General features: G+C 44.4%; 1 protein-coding gene across 1 annotated transcript in view; it reads left to right on the top strand.

The window, feature by feature from the left end:
- Positions 1–529: 529 nt before the first annotated feature.
- LOC144139603 (sodium-coupled monocarboxylate transporter 1-like) overlaps positions 530–17,165 on the top strand; it is a 40,814-nt gene continuing 24,178 nt past the window's right edge. Inside the window, exons 1-5 of the mRNA XM_077671898.1 lie at positions 530–589; positions 1,470–1,597; positions 12,365–12,610; positions 14,271–14,336; positions 16,292–16,343. Of these exons, the coding sequence (XP_077528024.1) occupies positions 1,481–1,597; positions 12,365–12,610; positions 14,271–14,336; positions 16,292–16,343 (481 nt within the window). The 5' untranslated portion in view covers positions 530–589; positions 1,470–1,480. The remainder of the gene's footprint in view (positions 590–1,469; positions 1,598–12,364; positions 12,611–14,270; positions 14,337–16,291; positions 16,344–17,165) is intronic.

Here is a 17,165-nt window from a genome sequence, read left to right on the forward strand (position 1 = left end):
CCAGCTAGTGCATCACCCTTGCATCATCGTGGTTGACCCTCTCAAACAGCAATTTTGCGGACGTTTCATGTCTTTCATTATTTAAAGCGCACCGGGAAAGACATTCATTAAATTCAACATACTACCTGATCCTTAAGCTTCCCAGACATAGCCTGCTGCCTCCAAACGGTGATTTTGGTGCTCTCGGTAATGCCATCCTTGATAATTCTGACCTTAATGCGGTCCTTGATGATTTATGATTCGGTTTTTCATCCATGTGGGTGTGTTAATTATCACTAGGTATGATGCAGCAACATAAAAAAATAGATGTGATTCAATGTTTTTCTGTTTCGCAAGCCATGAGGCCGGATGTATTATTTTGTTTTTCTTTATTGCTCCAGTTACTCCTGCAAGGTCATTTTCGCCAACGGTATGGTATAATTCAGTTCTGAAGTGTTTCTTTTTTACTTTTTCGCGAGAGCTCTGGCGCCAAATTTCCCCTACATTTGCTTCCACACAGCTGTACGTTGACGTATCCCCGCATTACACTAGCGTTGAGTTCGGGACGTGCGCATTTTCAACTGTGCTTTGAACACCGAGAGCTCACGAGGTGAGTGTCTCCACTTAAAATGGAGCTATATGATGCTCACTGCACTTGCTAACCCTTTGCCTGTTTCAATAAGAATTTCGGTGCCATTATAAAACTTTACATCCACATCAAACATAGCTGTATCTTCATCACAGACAAACAGCGACATCGCAGCCCTAAGATATTTGTCTGTCGGTCTCGAAATATATTTTACAGTAGCATGTGGCCTACTACTCCCTATAGTTGAGTATATATACTACCGCACACTAGCTACTAAAAGACATGTCGTTAGACTTGCGAGTACGTTTGAGAGGGAAAATGGTCTGGGGTTGTCTTTGGTTATTTAATCAATAGCAGTCGTAAACGGCGCTAACGTTGTGAACTAAGACGAACGCAGAAGTGTAAAACGGTTAGTATGGTTGCACAATCGCTGAAAAGTTTGTTTGTGGGCACGGCTAATAGAAGCCTCAGAATGACCTTCCCTAGAATATTCTTCGAATAAAAAGAAGGGTTTTTCGGTTGATGACAGTAAATTCGAACAGGTGCTGTTACTGAACCAAAGTTACTAAACTAAAACTAAAGTTGCTGTTACAAAAACTAAAACAAAGACTGAAAAGAAAAAAACAGCTACGTATAATAAAATGATTTAGTGCCGACTGAAAATTTACGTCTCAAGTCCTGACATAACCAATGTTCAGTGGAAATAGTCAACTGCTTTGCTTAAAGCAGATACAGATAAAAAAATACAAGTATTTTATGATGAAGAAAAAATCATTTTCATTCAGAGTTAAAACAGGAAAGATGATATTATGTAGGAAGAAGGCAGCTGTGACTGAACCAACACTGCACCGAAGCACCAGAACAAATATTTATGAGTAAAACTACTTTTATTTATGAGGAGCCCAAGACGCCATGTCAGCAGAAGTGAAAAGCCTCGACACTGCGGATTTCGCTGTTTTTGGCGTGCTCACCGCCCTTGGTTACCTTGTTGGCATCTACTTCTCTTGGACTCGACGACGACGCATACAGGTACGTGGGGAAAAGGGACAAGTCCGAAACACACGTGTTCACGAGCATTTCAAGAAACTCAAGAAGAAACTCGCGAACCGCATACAGTGACCTTGTTTCAAATTTTAAAAAATAGGCAAGCAAGATGATTCGAAGAAAAGGTGACTCATAATGAAGGTAAAAGGGCGCGTACGAGTGATTTCACTAGTTACAACACATGCTTACATTGCGAACTTGCGTTAGTAATAACAAGTCGCCATTCTGGTAATAACTGCGATCAAATGGAAACGAGATGGCCGATGTGTGCCATATATAAGTTGGTACTATCATAACTACTAATTAGTCCCCGTAATTTAACACGGCCTCGTTACAGTTGCATTCTGACCGCCAGACGTTCTATGGTCAAGTAAATTCGCGTTAAACCATTTTAGGTGCGGAGTAACCTAGGACCGCACAATGTCCTTCCGCGTCCATGCGCATAGCGTTTACAATCGCAAAGAATCACACAGGTACCGGCAGGATTCGAGCCTGTGTCTGGTAGAAGAGACAGCGTTAGTGTCAGTCGTCTTACACTTTGGACTACAACCATGAATTAGCACCCGAGAGTCAAACGGTTTACTCCCTCGCCTGTAACGGTGCGGAGTACCTTAAGGCCTCCTAATTTCCGTCCGCGTCCATCCGTGCGCACACCACCATCAAGCGAAACTCAAGCGAAATTTGATTTGAGCTTTGAGCTGCAGTTTCATTTAGGGAATAATCAAGGTGCAACTCACGGCTTAAATCGAATGACGGTTGGGGCACAAATCAAATGTCACTCGGGGCGCAACTTGGATGCCATTTCGACTCCCCGTACTCTGCCCCCTCTCCATCATCCACGGAGTGGAGATGCTGCCATTTCTTGTTTTCGTTTTTACGAAGCGCCCCAACAAGACGGCGACTGCCGCCACCCCCTCTCACCGAAATTTTCTGGTTGATTCAACGGGAAGGTGGAGGTTATGAACACAGCAACTAACCCTGCCTGTCGTCCTAAGAACAACCAATAATTTTTTTCTGTCGCAAGCAACATACCAAGCTTACACGGCGACGACGACTGCTCTCATACCAACGATCAACTATTTGTTCGTACCCTTGAAGAAAAACAAAAATTACATAAATAGTCCGAAGGTGCCGTAAGTACTGTCATGGCACCGCGAAGTTTTAAATGCGGAGCTTGTATGGTTACTTGTTCCTTACCTTTGTTACCTATACTTTGTCTATCCCTTTGTGTTTTTTTAAGTGCGAATGCACTTCTTAAGCGAGCCTGAATCGTCCGCCGCCGTAGTCCGCATAGCAACAGCTGCGGGTGCGCGCGCTCCTCGTCTTCCTTAGCAACGGGGGGAGATGGGCGCGCGCTGCCTGGCGGCTGACATGGCACATTCCCACGTGGGGGATTGGCCAGGAATCGGGCGTGAGAAGCGCTAATGCACCCGCTTAAATGAGTACTGACACGAAATTTTAAAGATGGGCGCGCGCTGCCTGGCCGCTGACATGGCACATACCCACGTGGGGGATTGGCCAGGAATCGGGCGTGAGAAGGGCTAATGCACCCGCTTAAAGGAGTACTGACACGAAATTTCAAAGCTGAGATCCGCTCTAGCAATCAAGTACAACGACAACACAAATAGGTGTCTGTGAATAAATGCATCTTTCTTTCTTTGTAGTTGTGTGTGTGTGTGTGTGATCTCTCTTTTGCGAACATTACCGAACCGCGCAAATTCAACTCGTGCATTCGCACTTTCACATTCTTCCCCTCGGGGAAATGCGGGGAATTTTTTTTCTCTTTTGTGTGTGTGTTTTCGCCCTTCAAGAAGATATGCAGCGTACTCCACTGCTCTACATAAATGAACATTAAGATATTTTGACATATTCGGTTTATGCTTTAAGGGGACACTGAGGTGAATTTGTCAAGCTCCCGTTTTTGCTTGCACTGTGCAAACTGGCTTAAACTAAGGCGCTTTTTATCGTTTATCCAGCTGATTAGTATGTAATATTTTTATAAAGACCGAAAGAGGAAAAACTACCATGAGCGGTCTGTGGCGGCCGTATTCAAAGACTAGCATTCAAACAAGTTTCGGTTTCGCTTCTGTAAAACAACATGCTTGACATCCGGCGTTATAGTTGGATGGGCATTCTTGATATCTCAATATTCGCCACACCGCGCTTATGCCATGTTGCCGACTGTAAAACGCTAAGATAAGCCTCCCAGGACGGCTTGGAATCGTAGCAATCACTAGCCGAGGCCTACGCAGTGGATGAACGCCCTCCGCGTCACCGCAGACGCTCAAATGCCATGCGCTTTTCCCGCATATTCAGAGCTTGCCTGACTCATGCCTGTATCGTAAAAAGCGTGTTCGCACCAGGCCAAAGGTCCGCTGATTCTGGCCTGTGCCCACTGCCCGCAAGTAGTCGGTGCTTGTGGCAACACCACGCCAACGAGAAATCGCTAGCGCGTCAGTGTCAGTCTGCGCGCGTTCTGCGAACTCGCTCGTGGAGCAGTGAACGTTACGGCCCAAAAATGGTGAACTCCGTTTAGACAACATCACCCGCAAACGAAAAAATCATCTAACAAAAAGAACATGACCCTCGGGGATTTCAACTTGCGCCTTGCAAAACAACAATCCTAGCGCTTCAGACCACTTGGACACAAGAGAGCGCTACCGATGTTGGATATATAAGGTATATAATGTATAACCAGGTTACACTTATATTTAGCTTTAGCATTTCAAGTACCTTAAGTGACTATTTGTTGTATAGAGTTCGTGCAGTAAGCGTCCCCCAAACTTCAACAATATCTCACGTCTAGCAATTGCATTTCCTAGACGGAAAAGCGTTCGCAGATGTGGGGTCGTGCTGCTGACCGCTGCGCTTGTTTACCCAGCGCAAAAAAGTGATTCCTGCTCCCTAGTTTTACGCTGACCGGTAAAAGTTGCAGTTGATTTTATTTCCTTAATACCTACATTGACTTCGCTGACTCTTCTCCCGCCTTCAAGCGGCCTTAGATTTTCCTACTAGCGTACCAGTCAGTGACGTGTCGCATGTGCACTTGTGCAGCGCTTGTGTGGAGCGACCCGGACTCAGAGCTTGATACAGTGTACAAACTAACAAAATAAAGAAAGGCGCTTTCTTCCATTCACAAACGTGTTGTGGCTTAGTTTCAACTGAGCGAGCGAATTGCGACGACCCGTCGGCGGCCGGCGGACTAAACACTGGGCCGACTGACTTTGTCGGAAGGTCGGCGACGCGTGCAGTAGCGCAGCCCATTGCCAAGTCACCTCCTCCTGACGTCACACGAGAACGCCACAGAAAATGGGCGAGGGTGGAGAGAGGAGGACAGCATTTTAAGTGCGAACGCACTTCTTAAAGGGACACTGAAGTGAATTTGTCAAGCTCCCGTTTTTGCTTGCACTGCGTAGACTGGCTCAAATTAGCACACTTTTCATCGTTTATCCGGTTGACAAATCGGTAATTATTTTACAAAGCGCGAAAGAAGAAAAACTACCATGCGCGGTTTGCGGCGGCCGCACCAACTAAGGCTGTGACGTTGAGAGGAGGGGCGCCGTGATTGGACGATGCCCAAGGTTAGCAATCACACAAGTTTCGGTTTCGGTTTCGGTTCTGTAAAACATAACCAATGGCTTTGTTGGATGGGCATTCTCAATATCTAAGTAATCATCGTACCGCGCTTCTGCCATGTTGTCGGCTGTAAAATGCACAAGATAAGCCTCCCAGGACGGCTTGTAGTCGTAGCATTCACTAGCCGAGACCTACGCAGTGCATGAACGCCCTCCGCGTACCCGCAGACGCCCAAATGTCATGCGCTTTTCCCCCATATTTGGAGCTTGCCTCCCTCATGCCTGTATCGTAAAAAGCCTGTTCGCACCAGGCCAAGAGTCTGTTCATTCTGGCCTGTGCCCACTGCCTGCAAGCAGTCGGTGCTTAAGGCAACAGCACGCCAACGAGAACTCGCTAACGCGCCAGTGCCAGCCTGCGCGCGTTTTGTGAACTAGTTCGTGTAGCCATGAACGTTGCGGCCCCAAAAAAGGTGAACTCAATATAGAAAACATCGGCGGAAAACAAAAAAGTTAACTTACAAAAAAAAAAAAAGCACGTACCCGCGGGGATTCGAACTCGTGACTCCCAAAACATTCAGGGTGAATTCCTACCGCCCCAGAGTGGTAGGCTACGGAGCGGGACGCGAAAGCTTTGCTAATATAGGGTATATATTGTACAACCGGTTTACACTTTTATTTAGTTTTGGCATTTCAAGCCGCTTAGGTGACTATTTGTTGTACTGCGATCGTGCAGTAAGCGTCGCCCGAGTTTCAACAGTAGCTCACGTCTAGCAATTGCATTTCATAGACGGAAAAGCGTTCGCAGATGCGTAGTCGTGCTGCTGACCGCTGTGCTTGTTCGCCCAGCGTAAAAAAGTGCTTCCCGCGCCCTAGTTTTACGCTGTACGGTAAAAATATCAGTTGATTTTATTTGCTTAGTACCTATATTGACTTCACTGACTCTTCTCCCGCCTTCAAGAGGCCTTATATTTTCCTACTGGCGTACCAGTCAGCGAAGCGTCGCATGTGCAGCGCTTGTGTGAAGCGACCTTGACTTGGAGCTAGATACAGTGTACAAACAAACCAAGTAAAGAAAGGCACAATCTTCCATTCACAATCGTGTCCTGGCTTCGTTTCAACTAAGCGAACGAATTGCGACCAAGCAATTTTTTTTTAACCTCCTTGATTGCGACGACCCGCCGGCGGCCGGCGGACGAAACGCTGGGCCGACTGACTCTGTCGGCCGGGGAGCCGTGCAGTAGCGCAGCCGTGGCGCAGCCAATTGCCAGCTCATCCCCTCCTGACGTCACATGAAAACGCCACAGAAAATGGGCGAGCGTAAAGAGAGGAGGACAGCGTTTTCGAATTAGTTTTTCTACTAAATAAAATCGCGTAAACGCGCCTAGAGTGGTCGAAACATGGCCTGGGGACTCCGGACTACAATTTGCGCTAGTAATCCCGCAATGTTTACATATCACTTCAGTGTCCCCTTAAGCGAGCCTGAATCGTCCGCCGCCGTAGTCCGCATAGCAACAGCTGCGGGTGCGCGCGCTCCTCGTCTTCCTTAGCAACGGGGGGAGATGGGCGCGCGCTGCCTGGCCGCTGACATGGCACATACCCACGTGGGGGATTGGCCAGGAATCGGGCGTGAGAAGGGCTAATGCACCCGCTTAAAGGAGTACTGACACGAAATTTCAAAGATGGGCGCGCGCTGCCTGCCCGCTGACATGGCACATACCCACGTGGGGGATTGGCCAGGAATCGGGCGTGAGAAGGGCTAATGCACCCGCTTAAAGGAGTACTGACACGAAATTTCAAAGATGGGCGCGCGCTGCCTGCCCGCTGACATGGCACATACCCACGTGGGGGATTGGCCAGGAATCGGGGGTGAGAAGGGCTAATGCACCCGCTTAAAGGAGTACTGACACGAAATTTCAAAGCTGAGATCCGCTCTAGCAATCAAGTACAACGACAACACAAATAGGTGTCTGTGAATAAATGCATCTTTCTTTCTTTGTAGTTGTGTGTGTGTGTGTGATCTCTCTTTCGCGAACATTACCGAACCGCGCAAATTCAACTCGTACATTCGCACTTTCACATTCTTCCCCTCGGGGAAATGCGGGGAATTTTTTTAAATTGATTTTTCTACCAAATAAATTCGCGTAAACGCGCTCAGAGTGGTCGAAACATATCCCATGGACTCCGGACTACAATTCGCGCTAGTAATCCCGCAATGTTTACAAATCACTTCAGTGTCCCTTTAAGCAACTTTTCCCATCAAGAACGAGGGCCTCCATTGATGCATTAAGGCCTACGCAGAAAGTTCCCTTCCAAAAAACACGGTTACCTGATAAACACTGAGCACATTAAAAACGAGATAAATGCGCGAAATATAGAAATGTCCTGCTGTATCCGGCAAAACCCGAGCACGTATTCTGAAGAATCTGAAGAAATTGATAGTCGCTGCTGTGTGATCTCACTTTGCACCAGTTACCTCAACTAATATGCATTTATTATTTTAGATGCGAATCAGCTCATGGTCGGGGCTATGTCCCTCCCTTGTCGTTATCGTTGTTGCGCCGTCCACACCCCCACTGAGCATCCTGGGCTTGCTGAACGCCCGGTGGTGTCTTACCTCCTCCACACAAAAACCTCACAAAAGAGCAAGAACACCACCTTCGATGCATCCAAACCAACACCTTTCCCCACCCAACTAGAGCCCACATTCTGGCCCCCACCCTCTACTCCTCGGAATGTCGCTTCTGTGAGTCTCCGGGCACGCTTTACCACATTGGGTGGGCTGCGAGAAGAACCCCAACCTACCCCCCCTTCCCTTCCCCTCCCCTGAGCACTGGGGGAGAGCACTGTCCAGCTCGGACCCTGATGACCAGCTTTGGCTGGTGAAGAGGGCTCAAGAAGCCGAACGGTCTCAAGGGGTCCTGGAATAAGGACTCTTTCCCAAGGCGACCTGCTTTATAGGGACGTTTATTCCTCCTCCTCCTTTTTTTTTCAATGTAAAAACTCTTTATTTTTCATAAACAAAGACTAAGGGTACGGGGACAAAAGGTACACATAAGTGCCTGACTGGGTCCCTGCTCCCTTTGAGACATCAGCAGCAGCACAAAGTTACAAGACGAGAGAAAAAAAAATAAAAATTCAGTACAACTGGTAGCCGAGCAAACAAAAAAACAACAAATTTTCAAGCACTCGCAACACTTCGCGTAACAGTGTGAGCATAACACAACATATCATCACAAAATAACATATATATAAACTTACAAATAACGGAACTTCAAAGCGAATTATTTATACAAAAAAGAGAGGTACATATACAACACAGGATGCCAATAGCTAAATTTACTTATAAAATAAGTCAAAATAGAGATCTTGCAAAACAGTATTCTCGTAATATTCGTTAAAAGGAATTTGGAGGACATGTTTCGATAATCTCACCGATATCTGCATTATCATTTAGGAATTTAGGAATGAGATAGTGCATGGTCTTTAAGCCATAGTTTGTTCTAATACGGGGTAACCTGTAGTTTATTTTTCTGAATTGAAAAGTATCATTCATTGATAGATATGTTTGCTGAAATTCATGACGATTTATGCGCATTTCCTTGTAGACATATAATGCTAAGTTGTACATATGTAGCTGTTGTATATTGAGTATTTCATGTGCTTCTCTGAACTGTCTGGTACTGTGTCGGGAACCTAGATTTTCTAGAGCCCGAATAGCTTTTTTCTGCGTCATAGTTAGCTTTAAAATATTAGAACGATTTGTTAAGCCCCAGACTAAAAGGCAGTAATTTAATTGTGATTGGAACATTGCATAATACACAGTTAGTCTGAAACTCTTGGGAATTTTATCACGGAGTTTCCATAGTGCGCCAGTAACCTTAGATAGCTTCAGTAATAGTTGATTAGTATGCTCGTTTCACGTAAGAAATTCATCAAAATATACGCCAAGAAATTTGATACTGTTCACAGATTTAATACCTTCATTTGAAAAATAGAGTTCAGGATTCTTATCTAAAGGAGTGTTTCTAGCTCTGAAAATTACGCACTTGGTTTTTTTTGTATTTAGCTCCAGATCATTTGTCAATAGCCAAGCGGAGAGTTCCTTAAGCCAATCGTTCGCTACTATTTCAAGATCTCCCATGTTATCACCAGTAAAAAACACGTTAGTGTCGTCTGCATATAGTATAATATCTTGCGTTTGCGGTATATTGCATATGTCATTTATATATAGTAAAAAAAGGAGAGATCCTAAAATGGAACCTTGTGGGACACCTTTCGTGATATTTTGATATTGTGATGCATATTCACCGACCAGTACATACTGTTTACGATTACTAAGATAACTTTCAATGAGGCTCTGCGCATTTCCCCTTATTCCATAGCAGTCTAACTTTTTCAATAATATGCGGTGATTTACGGAATCAAATGCCTTTTTTATATCAAGGAATATTCCAATTGTGCAAAGCTTTTTTTCGATGTTTTCAATAAGCTTTTCCTTGATTGTAAGTAGGGCCAGTTCCGTAGACTTTCCCTTTACAAAGCCGAATTGTTTTGGTGTAATTATTTTTAAGCGGTTTACATAATCGGTGAATCTTTTAAGAATTAATGATTCGAAAGCCTTTCAAAAAATGCTTAAGACGGAAATTGGCCGGTAGTTGTTGAAATCATTTTTTGCCCCACCCTTCTGCACTACGGTTACCCGACCAATTTTAAGCTCGCTGGGATATAGACCATCATGAAACACACGATTGCATACGTGAGCCAAAGGTACTGCTATAAAGGGGGCGATTAACTTGATTGGCCACGCTTTTATACCATCTGGACCAGCAGCACTGCTAGTTTTCAATGAAAGGATAGTAGTCATAATTTCAGGCTCATCAGTCGGGGAAATGAAAATTGTACCTGACGAACCCGGTTTTAGATATTTGATTGGGTCAGGAGCTACTAGGCAAGATTTTTTCCGACTTGTAACACAAGAGACGAAATGCTCATTCAAGCGCTCACACAGTTTAGTTCCGGAAACAGGCTCACCATTTATATCTAAAAAATCTGGAAAAACGTGACTCGGTTTTTTATTGCCTAACTCATTGAAGACTCTCCAAAATTTATGTGGTTGATCAACTTGTTCAAACTTACGCCGGTAGTACATATCCCTCGCTCTTTTTATTTCCGCATTTACTTTATTACGAAGAGCTAGAAATTCCTTAAATTTGGTATCATCTCTGAGCTGCAGGCAAAGCTGAAATAAACGATTTCTTTCTTGGATTTTCTTATAAAGTGTGGCACATATCCAAGGCTTTCTCGCTTTTTTGTGTTTCCGCAGAGAATACTCCGGAAAAGCCTTATAGTATAAGTCTTTAATTTTACTATAGAACATTGTGAAGCTTGTACTCGAACTCTCCTCGTTCAATACATCGGACCAATCTGCCTGTCTAACATGTTCTACAAACGCTTCTACAGTAGTATCATTTATTACCCTTGTTTTGTAAGTAGGTGCTTTTGTTCTACCAACATGAATTTCTAGAGCACAAAACACAGCCAAGTGGTCACTCACGTCCGCACAAAGCCCACCAGAAATCACTCTTCCAGTACGATAGTGCGTAAAACAAACATCAAGTAAAGTTTCGGAAGTTTCAGTGACTCTAGTAGCACAATTCACAAGATTTTGAAAATCATAACAGTACACAGTCGAAAAAATTCACATTGGGCATTACTACGTGTTAATAAATCAATATTTACGTCCCCTACAAGTATCGCACATAGACCTTCACCCTTACCCTTCACCCTTACATAGACCTCCTTACCCTTCAATGGCTCCTGGATCGACAGCGTTGCCGGTGTCTTCCTGGGCCGGCACTAGACGAGCACGCTTCACGCGCCTTCGACGTTTCATCGTCGTCGGCAGCGGCGTGCGTCGGTGAGTCTCGCCGGGCCGTGATTAAAAGCAGCCCACAACCATCCGGGGAACGTGCATCTACCTCATCTTCAGCAACTTTAGCGTTCATCCACTACAACAGCCCTTGACTTTACACTTCACAGACCATAAGGCGGTCATACTCAAAGCGGAACGCCAACCACAGCTCGACGTCACCTACGTTGAACATGATGATGATAATGCCTTAATAAAGACAAACTCATTCCACGTACAGCGTCTCTCTCTCTCTCTCTCTCTCTCTCTCTCTCTCTCTCTCTCTCTCTCTCTCTAATGCCTCTCCACTCTAACACCCCTCACCCCCCTCCAATAAATTACACCATCTTCCCGTAGGGGAACCCTGTGTAGTATGCGAAACGCGAAACAGCCATGGGATCAACGCAATTTCCCATTTCGTGGTTCCGGTAAGTGAAAAGTGTGGTAGTTACCATGGAAAACAAACGGTAAATATAACGGTAGCTACGTACCTGAATCTCGCGGAAACGACAAACTGAAAACTAATGGGCACTTAAATCGACCCCATGCCTGCTTCGCATACTACTCAGAGTTCCCCTACGGGAAGATGGTGTAATTTTTAATCAGTGAAGAGAAAAAATTCAGTGCCCATTTTTACTACGAATATTGCCAGAATGCAAACATTACATGTAAGCACAAAGTTTCCTGAAAGTTACTAAAACTTGTGTTCAAAGCACAGGTGTTGCACTTCTATTCAATTACCAACTTTCTGAGTAACCGAATGGTGATGTTAGTTTGAAATTCAGTGTACTGGATCTCTCCGAGCAAGAATATGTAGAGAAAAAAATAATGATATTGACCACAAAAAATAAGTGTAGTAAAATATGTAGTTAAAGCCTATTCTGCATTGGTATTACACGTCATTTCCCGTGAGCCAGCGTAGCCAAACGCTCGCTTTCACAATGGACTAACACACCGAGATAGAATTTTTATGGGTTATCAGGTTTATGTCCAAAGGCAATAATACGCGAAATTATTGATTCTTTTCAAAACGAGAAAAATTGGTGTTGTGTGCCACCGGTATGCAAACACACCTGGCATATTCACGCTTGAATTATTAATTTGGCGCTAATGCTATAAAAAGGATCATCTCAGCTATACAAATCAGTGCTTCGCCAAGCACCTTTCAACTGCAACAATGTTTTATCTAAGTGTTTTACAGCAACTTCCAATGTCGGCGAAAAAATTCCATTTCAATTAAATAACGACTTGCTTTGGATGTGAACCCAGGCAACACAAGGCGAGTCCGAGTTCGAGGAGTTCTTGGGAGGCCGCAGTCTTCCTGCCATCGCCTTGTCCGTCTCCCTACTGGCCTCTGTGGCCAACAGCGTTGGGGTGGTTAGCTTCGTTGCCCACTACTACGCGCACGGTTTCCATGCGATTTGGTCTTTAGCGAGCACTCCCATTGTCACAGCCTTCTCAGCGTGGACTCTGGTGCCACTTCTCTACAGCCTTCGGGTGTCTACTGTGTTTCAGGTATGGAGAACCACTTACTAACGCGTGTTCGACCTAGTTAATACCCCATAATAAATACCTTTAAGCGCGAACAATATCAGACAAAAGACGTAAACGACAAGGACAGGTGCTAAGACAAAGACAGGTGGCGTCTGTCTTTTTCACAGGCGCTACGACGAGGACAGGTAGCGCTTGTCTTTGTCCTTTACGCGCTTCGTCTGATTTTTTTACGCCTAAGGGTGCTGATCAAGGATGAAACGGAAGGCAAGTGTCAAAGCAATTAAGACACTCAGGCATGGTGTGCACATTGCATTGGTGCAAAGGGAACAAAGTTCTGGCAGTATTCAGACCGGACCACGGTATGGTACATGGTAATTGACGGCGTTGCTGTGCATGCGCATGCGCAAACGGGCTTGTGTTACGACCTGGGACCATACGCGACCAGGTTTCCCGCTCTTATATCACTCCCGATCACGTTCTTTACTGAACATTCCAGCTACGCGATATTTTCCTCGGACGAAGCTACTTTTTGGTGGATGCAAGGATCTGAGGGATGCTATACCACAATCTTGGTTGTAAGGGGTTATCCCGTCTGTAGAGTTAGGCTGTAAGCACTCTGTGTCCTAACTGCGAGAGACTGCATGGCAAATGGTAATCACACTGCTAATTGTTCACTCATCATTGCAAGAACTGTACGGTGATTTAAATTGTTACAAGTGGTAGATGTATAACACCCACTGAAGCGTTCCGAAATTTGGTGGTCCAAATTCTTTGAAATTTGTCTGAAGCCATGACGCAGTTCTCGTTGTCCCGTGTGCAATGACTCGTTGAAATGTGTATGCCATTGATTCTTCAATAAGTAGTTGATGTACAATTCTTTATTCAGGACCTTTCAAAAACAGCCTTCTGGAGACTTGACTCCACCTTTTAGGCGGATGGCAATGTGTAATGTGCATAGATGTATTAAACGCGCCAACAAGAAGATCGCGCAAACAATCAAATGAAACGACCAATACCGATCACACGAGTGAGAGCACGCTCGTAGGATGGCTATAATCGCTACGAAAGTGATCCACGCCTTCTAGGCTGCTTTTGCTAGTGGCCGCGTTTGCAGCTATGAGGCTTTTCCAAGCCAGTTCGAGACCCATGGGGCACTGTAATTATTGCCTATCTTGGGATTCAAACCCGAAGGCTAGTTTGAACATTTGTTTCTTTCCTTGCACTGGCTTTTTCGCGTCGTGTTTCCTCCACATTGCAGTGCATGTCGCTGTGGTAGTTTTGCTGTGTCTCGTGAACCTTCCACTGAAGCCTCACTTACTCACCGCCGTCTAGCTGTCCTGATATGCTTTCGCGCCTAGTCCTAGTATTTTCGCTGGACAATGATGTTCTCGCCAACATTAATGTCACCAACACTTCCTGGAGCTTAGATTACTTATTCTACGCAGGCCTTCCAAAAACACTCTTAATACTTTGACGCGAATTGTCTTCTAGGCTATCGTGAATCATGCGAGGATTCAGATTTTGTTGTGTACTTCAGTCGTCTCGAAAAATTGCTCGTGAAATAGTTAACATTTCGGTCGGCTGGATGAGAGAAACATCGCGGCAGCTGACTTTTGAAAAAAAAAAGAAGTACGTAATGCTCTATTGTTTGCCGTTTTTTTGTTTTTATCCCCCCTTTTAGTACCTGCGAATGCGCTTCAACAATGCGGTAGGCATCATGGCCTGCATCGTCTACTTCGTATTCAGCGTAAGTGTCCTAACAAATGCTTCAACATTGACCCTTCATGCCCACAGGTACAAATATTTCAAATAATTTTCAGACTTCTTATTTTATGGGAAACTGCGATAGGAAATAAATGTTTAAGCAGTACGTGGAAAGGCGCCAGCAAAGTTTTACATGCTTTCTGCAACTGAACACTGCAGAAAACCAAATATACGAGCGGGTTAAGCTAATAACGTTTTACAATCTGCGCTGCTTGACGAACATGTACAAATATAAAGTAATCTACGGCTTGGGTTACTGTTAAAAATATTGTGGCCTATAAATAACAAGTTTAGGGGGATAAACACACCAGCAAATTACCATAGATGCGTAGATAAAGTCATGTTCATTCAGAAGATAAATAAAACATCTTGTTCCAGGGCCACCTAAACGCAATTAGGGGCTGGGAATAACTGATATTTGTCATTATTTGCGCTGCACGTCTACACACACCAAAAACTATGTTCCATTTCCTCCCATTTCGTCTGTAGGCCGTAGGGTGGAAATCCATTGCCCATGATTAATTTCGATTTTATAATTGTCGGTCGTATAAACCCCCAAAAAATCGGGATGACTTATTGCGTCACGCAGCTGAATTCACCCAAAGGAGGAATGAGTGTCAGGACTTATTTCCGTCCCAAGCGACCGTTCCTGTCTTCGTACTGTCGCATCAGGCTACTTGTTCATTTTGTACATTGTAATCGTCATTGTGTTATTTTGGATTTTGCTGCCCGATCGCTAGAATAAAAGGCTGTCCCCTTGCCTTTCAATATGTAGACGGCAGCTAAACATTTTATACTTTGAAAAATTTGTAGCACTTTGGAAAAAGCCTCTCAGAGAAAGTGGAGAAGTATACAGCTCCCATGTTCTATATGACATTATATTTTCTCATTGTTTCTGTTTTTATACTTCGTACTGCTTACGAGCAACTTCATCTCCCCAACACAAAAATTTTTATATCAGTGCAGTCAGGTCACCTTACCTGTTCTTCTCAAAAGAGCTACAAAATATTCCACTGTGGCATTTTATTAAACAGCGAAAGAGCTGCTAGCACAATCCCAACCATGACCTCACCTGGTGGCGATTGACAGCGTCGTTCTTTGAACGACTCTGTTCTGGCGTCCAAGTTCATAACTAATTACACAGCTAGAGAGCCAACTGTAGCTGTATGAAATCACTCAGCCTTTTATGAAAGAACGGAGCCCTGAGGTTGGGAGTGATTACTTGGTTCAGCGTGTAGAAATTGCTAAAGCTAGTTTTACTCTCAAAGTACGGCTACAGTACTGAAAAGGCAATCCCAAACATTTTAGTATTGTAAATGTAAGGGTCTTTATTATTCAAATTACCTGGTACAACTCATGCCAGCAATGAAGCGCTGCGTTTCATGTAATCCGAACCAATGTACCTTCCAGTTCTTACTCAACACTACAAGATTATCTGCGCCTAAGTTCTTGACACAAAGCAATGAAAACAGACATGATCAATGTTAAATTTCTGCTGCTCTTTTGCAGAACTTTTGATATGTTCACTATTAGGGTTTACGGCTTAACTTTAATTCTAGTGAAACTTTCGAGCTGTACTGTGTCACTTGGTCAATTTATATTATAAGTAACGTACAAAGTATTTTAATGCCAAGTGTGCACCAATGAAACATAATTCTCAATGAACCAGAGAACTTTTCTAAGAACCTTCGCGTGGCGTGCATTTATATGTCAGCTTCTTAATAAATATCGACTGAGTATCAGCCTTTCACATTATTTTAACTAGCTCAAGAACACTTGTGCCCAGCATTAGGCGGTCACCGTCTTTGTTTAATAACCGTATGTTTAGAATGAAATATTTATTTTTATTTTTCCCTCCCTGATATTTTGATTCGAATTTCGAGATTAGTCTGGTTAAGGATACTGAAATACTGATTCATATCTTATGTACCCTGACAGCAAATACTTGGAGCGGTGGCAATATTCAGCGTCGCCGTCGGCATTTCAACAAGTACGTATTACTTCTGGGCATAATTATTTTCCGTTCCTTTTTGTGTCTTGCTCAATTTGATCATAAAACTTTACTAATTTATTACGGTTTCTCCCCCTAGAGTGATATTAGGGGAAAATTGACAGACGATTCACATACGGCTTATTGCTTTTGATAACTGAACAAAATAACGTCCTTGAGAGAGAGAGAGAGAGAGAGAGAGAAAGTTTAATCAGAGTTCAAGCTACCATATTTCTGCTAGGGTTTTCAGTCCACGACTCCGATGGTGCGTCCAGCTGTCTTCGCCCTTTCCGCTAGAAAAAGCTGCATTTCAGGACAAGAGCTGGCCAGCGTTCCCTCCTACTGCTCGTTTAAGGGGTGGTAATGGAGGGAAGGTCTGCGTCTTGTTGACATTCCCAGACAGTATAGTACGGTGTGCCGGGGGCTTGGCAGTAAATCGAGCAAGAATCGTAGATAACAATAGATGGCGTGTAGTCGTGCTGGGTGTTGGTATGTGTCGGTCTTTCGTAGACTTTGAATTACTTCCTGTTCTTTCATAGCTTCATTCTTGTCCGGAAGTTATAGTTCTTTCGTTAGTTGGTAATGTTGAGAAATTTCACCGTTTTCGAGGAGTGGCCCTCAGGTCCACTCCGAGTCTTCTTGTGGCGCTGGTGGGCGAGTTCTCCGTCCAGGGCGTGTGCCGTCTGGTTGGCGCGAAGAGCAGGGTGGGTCCGGGTCCATATGATTTTGACTTGCTTTCGTCGGGGTTGTTGGAGGAGAGCCGGAAGCGCTTGCCTTCAAATTCTGTTTTCTTGGCATGCTCGGCCGGTGGCTTGATAACCG

The sequence above is a fragment of the Haemaphysalis longicornis genome, unplaced genomic scaffold (genome assembly GCF_048455015.1).
Source record: "Haemaphysalis longicornis isolate Haplotype H1 unplaced genomic scaffold, Haemaphysalis longicornis Haplotype H1 scaffold_5, whole genome shotgun sequence".
Classification (NCBI taxonomy): domain Eukaryota; kingdom Metazoa; phylum Arthropoda; class Arachnida; order Ixodida; family Ixodidae; genus Haemaphysalis; species Haemaphysalis longicornis.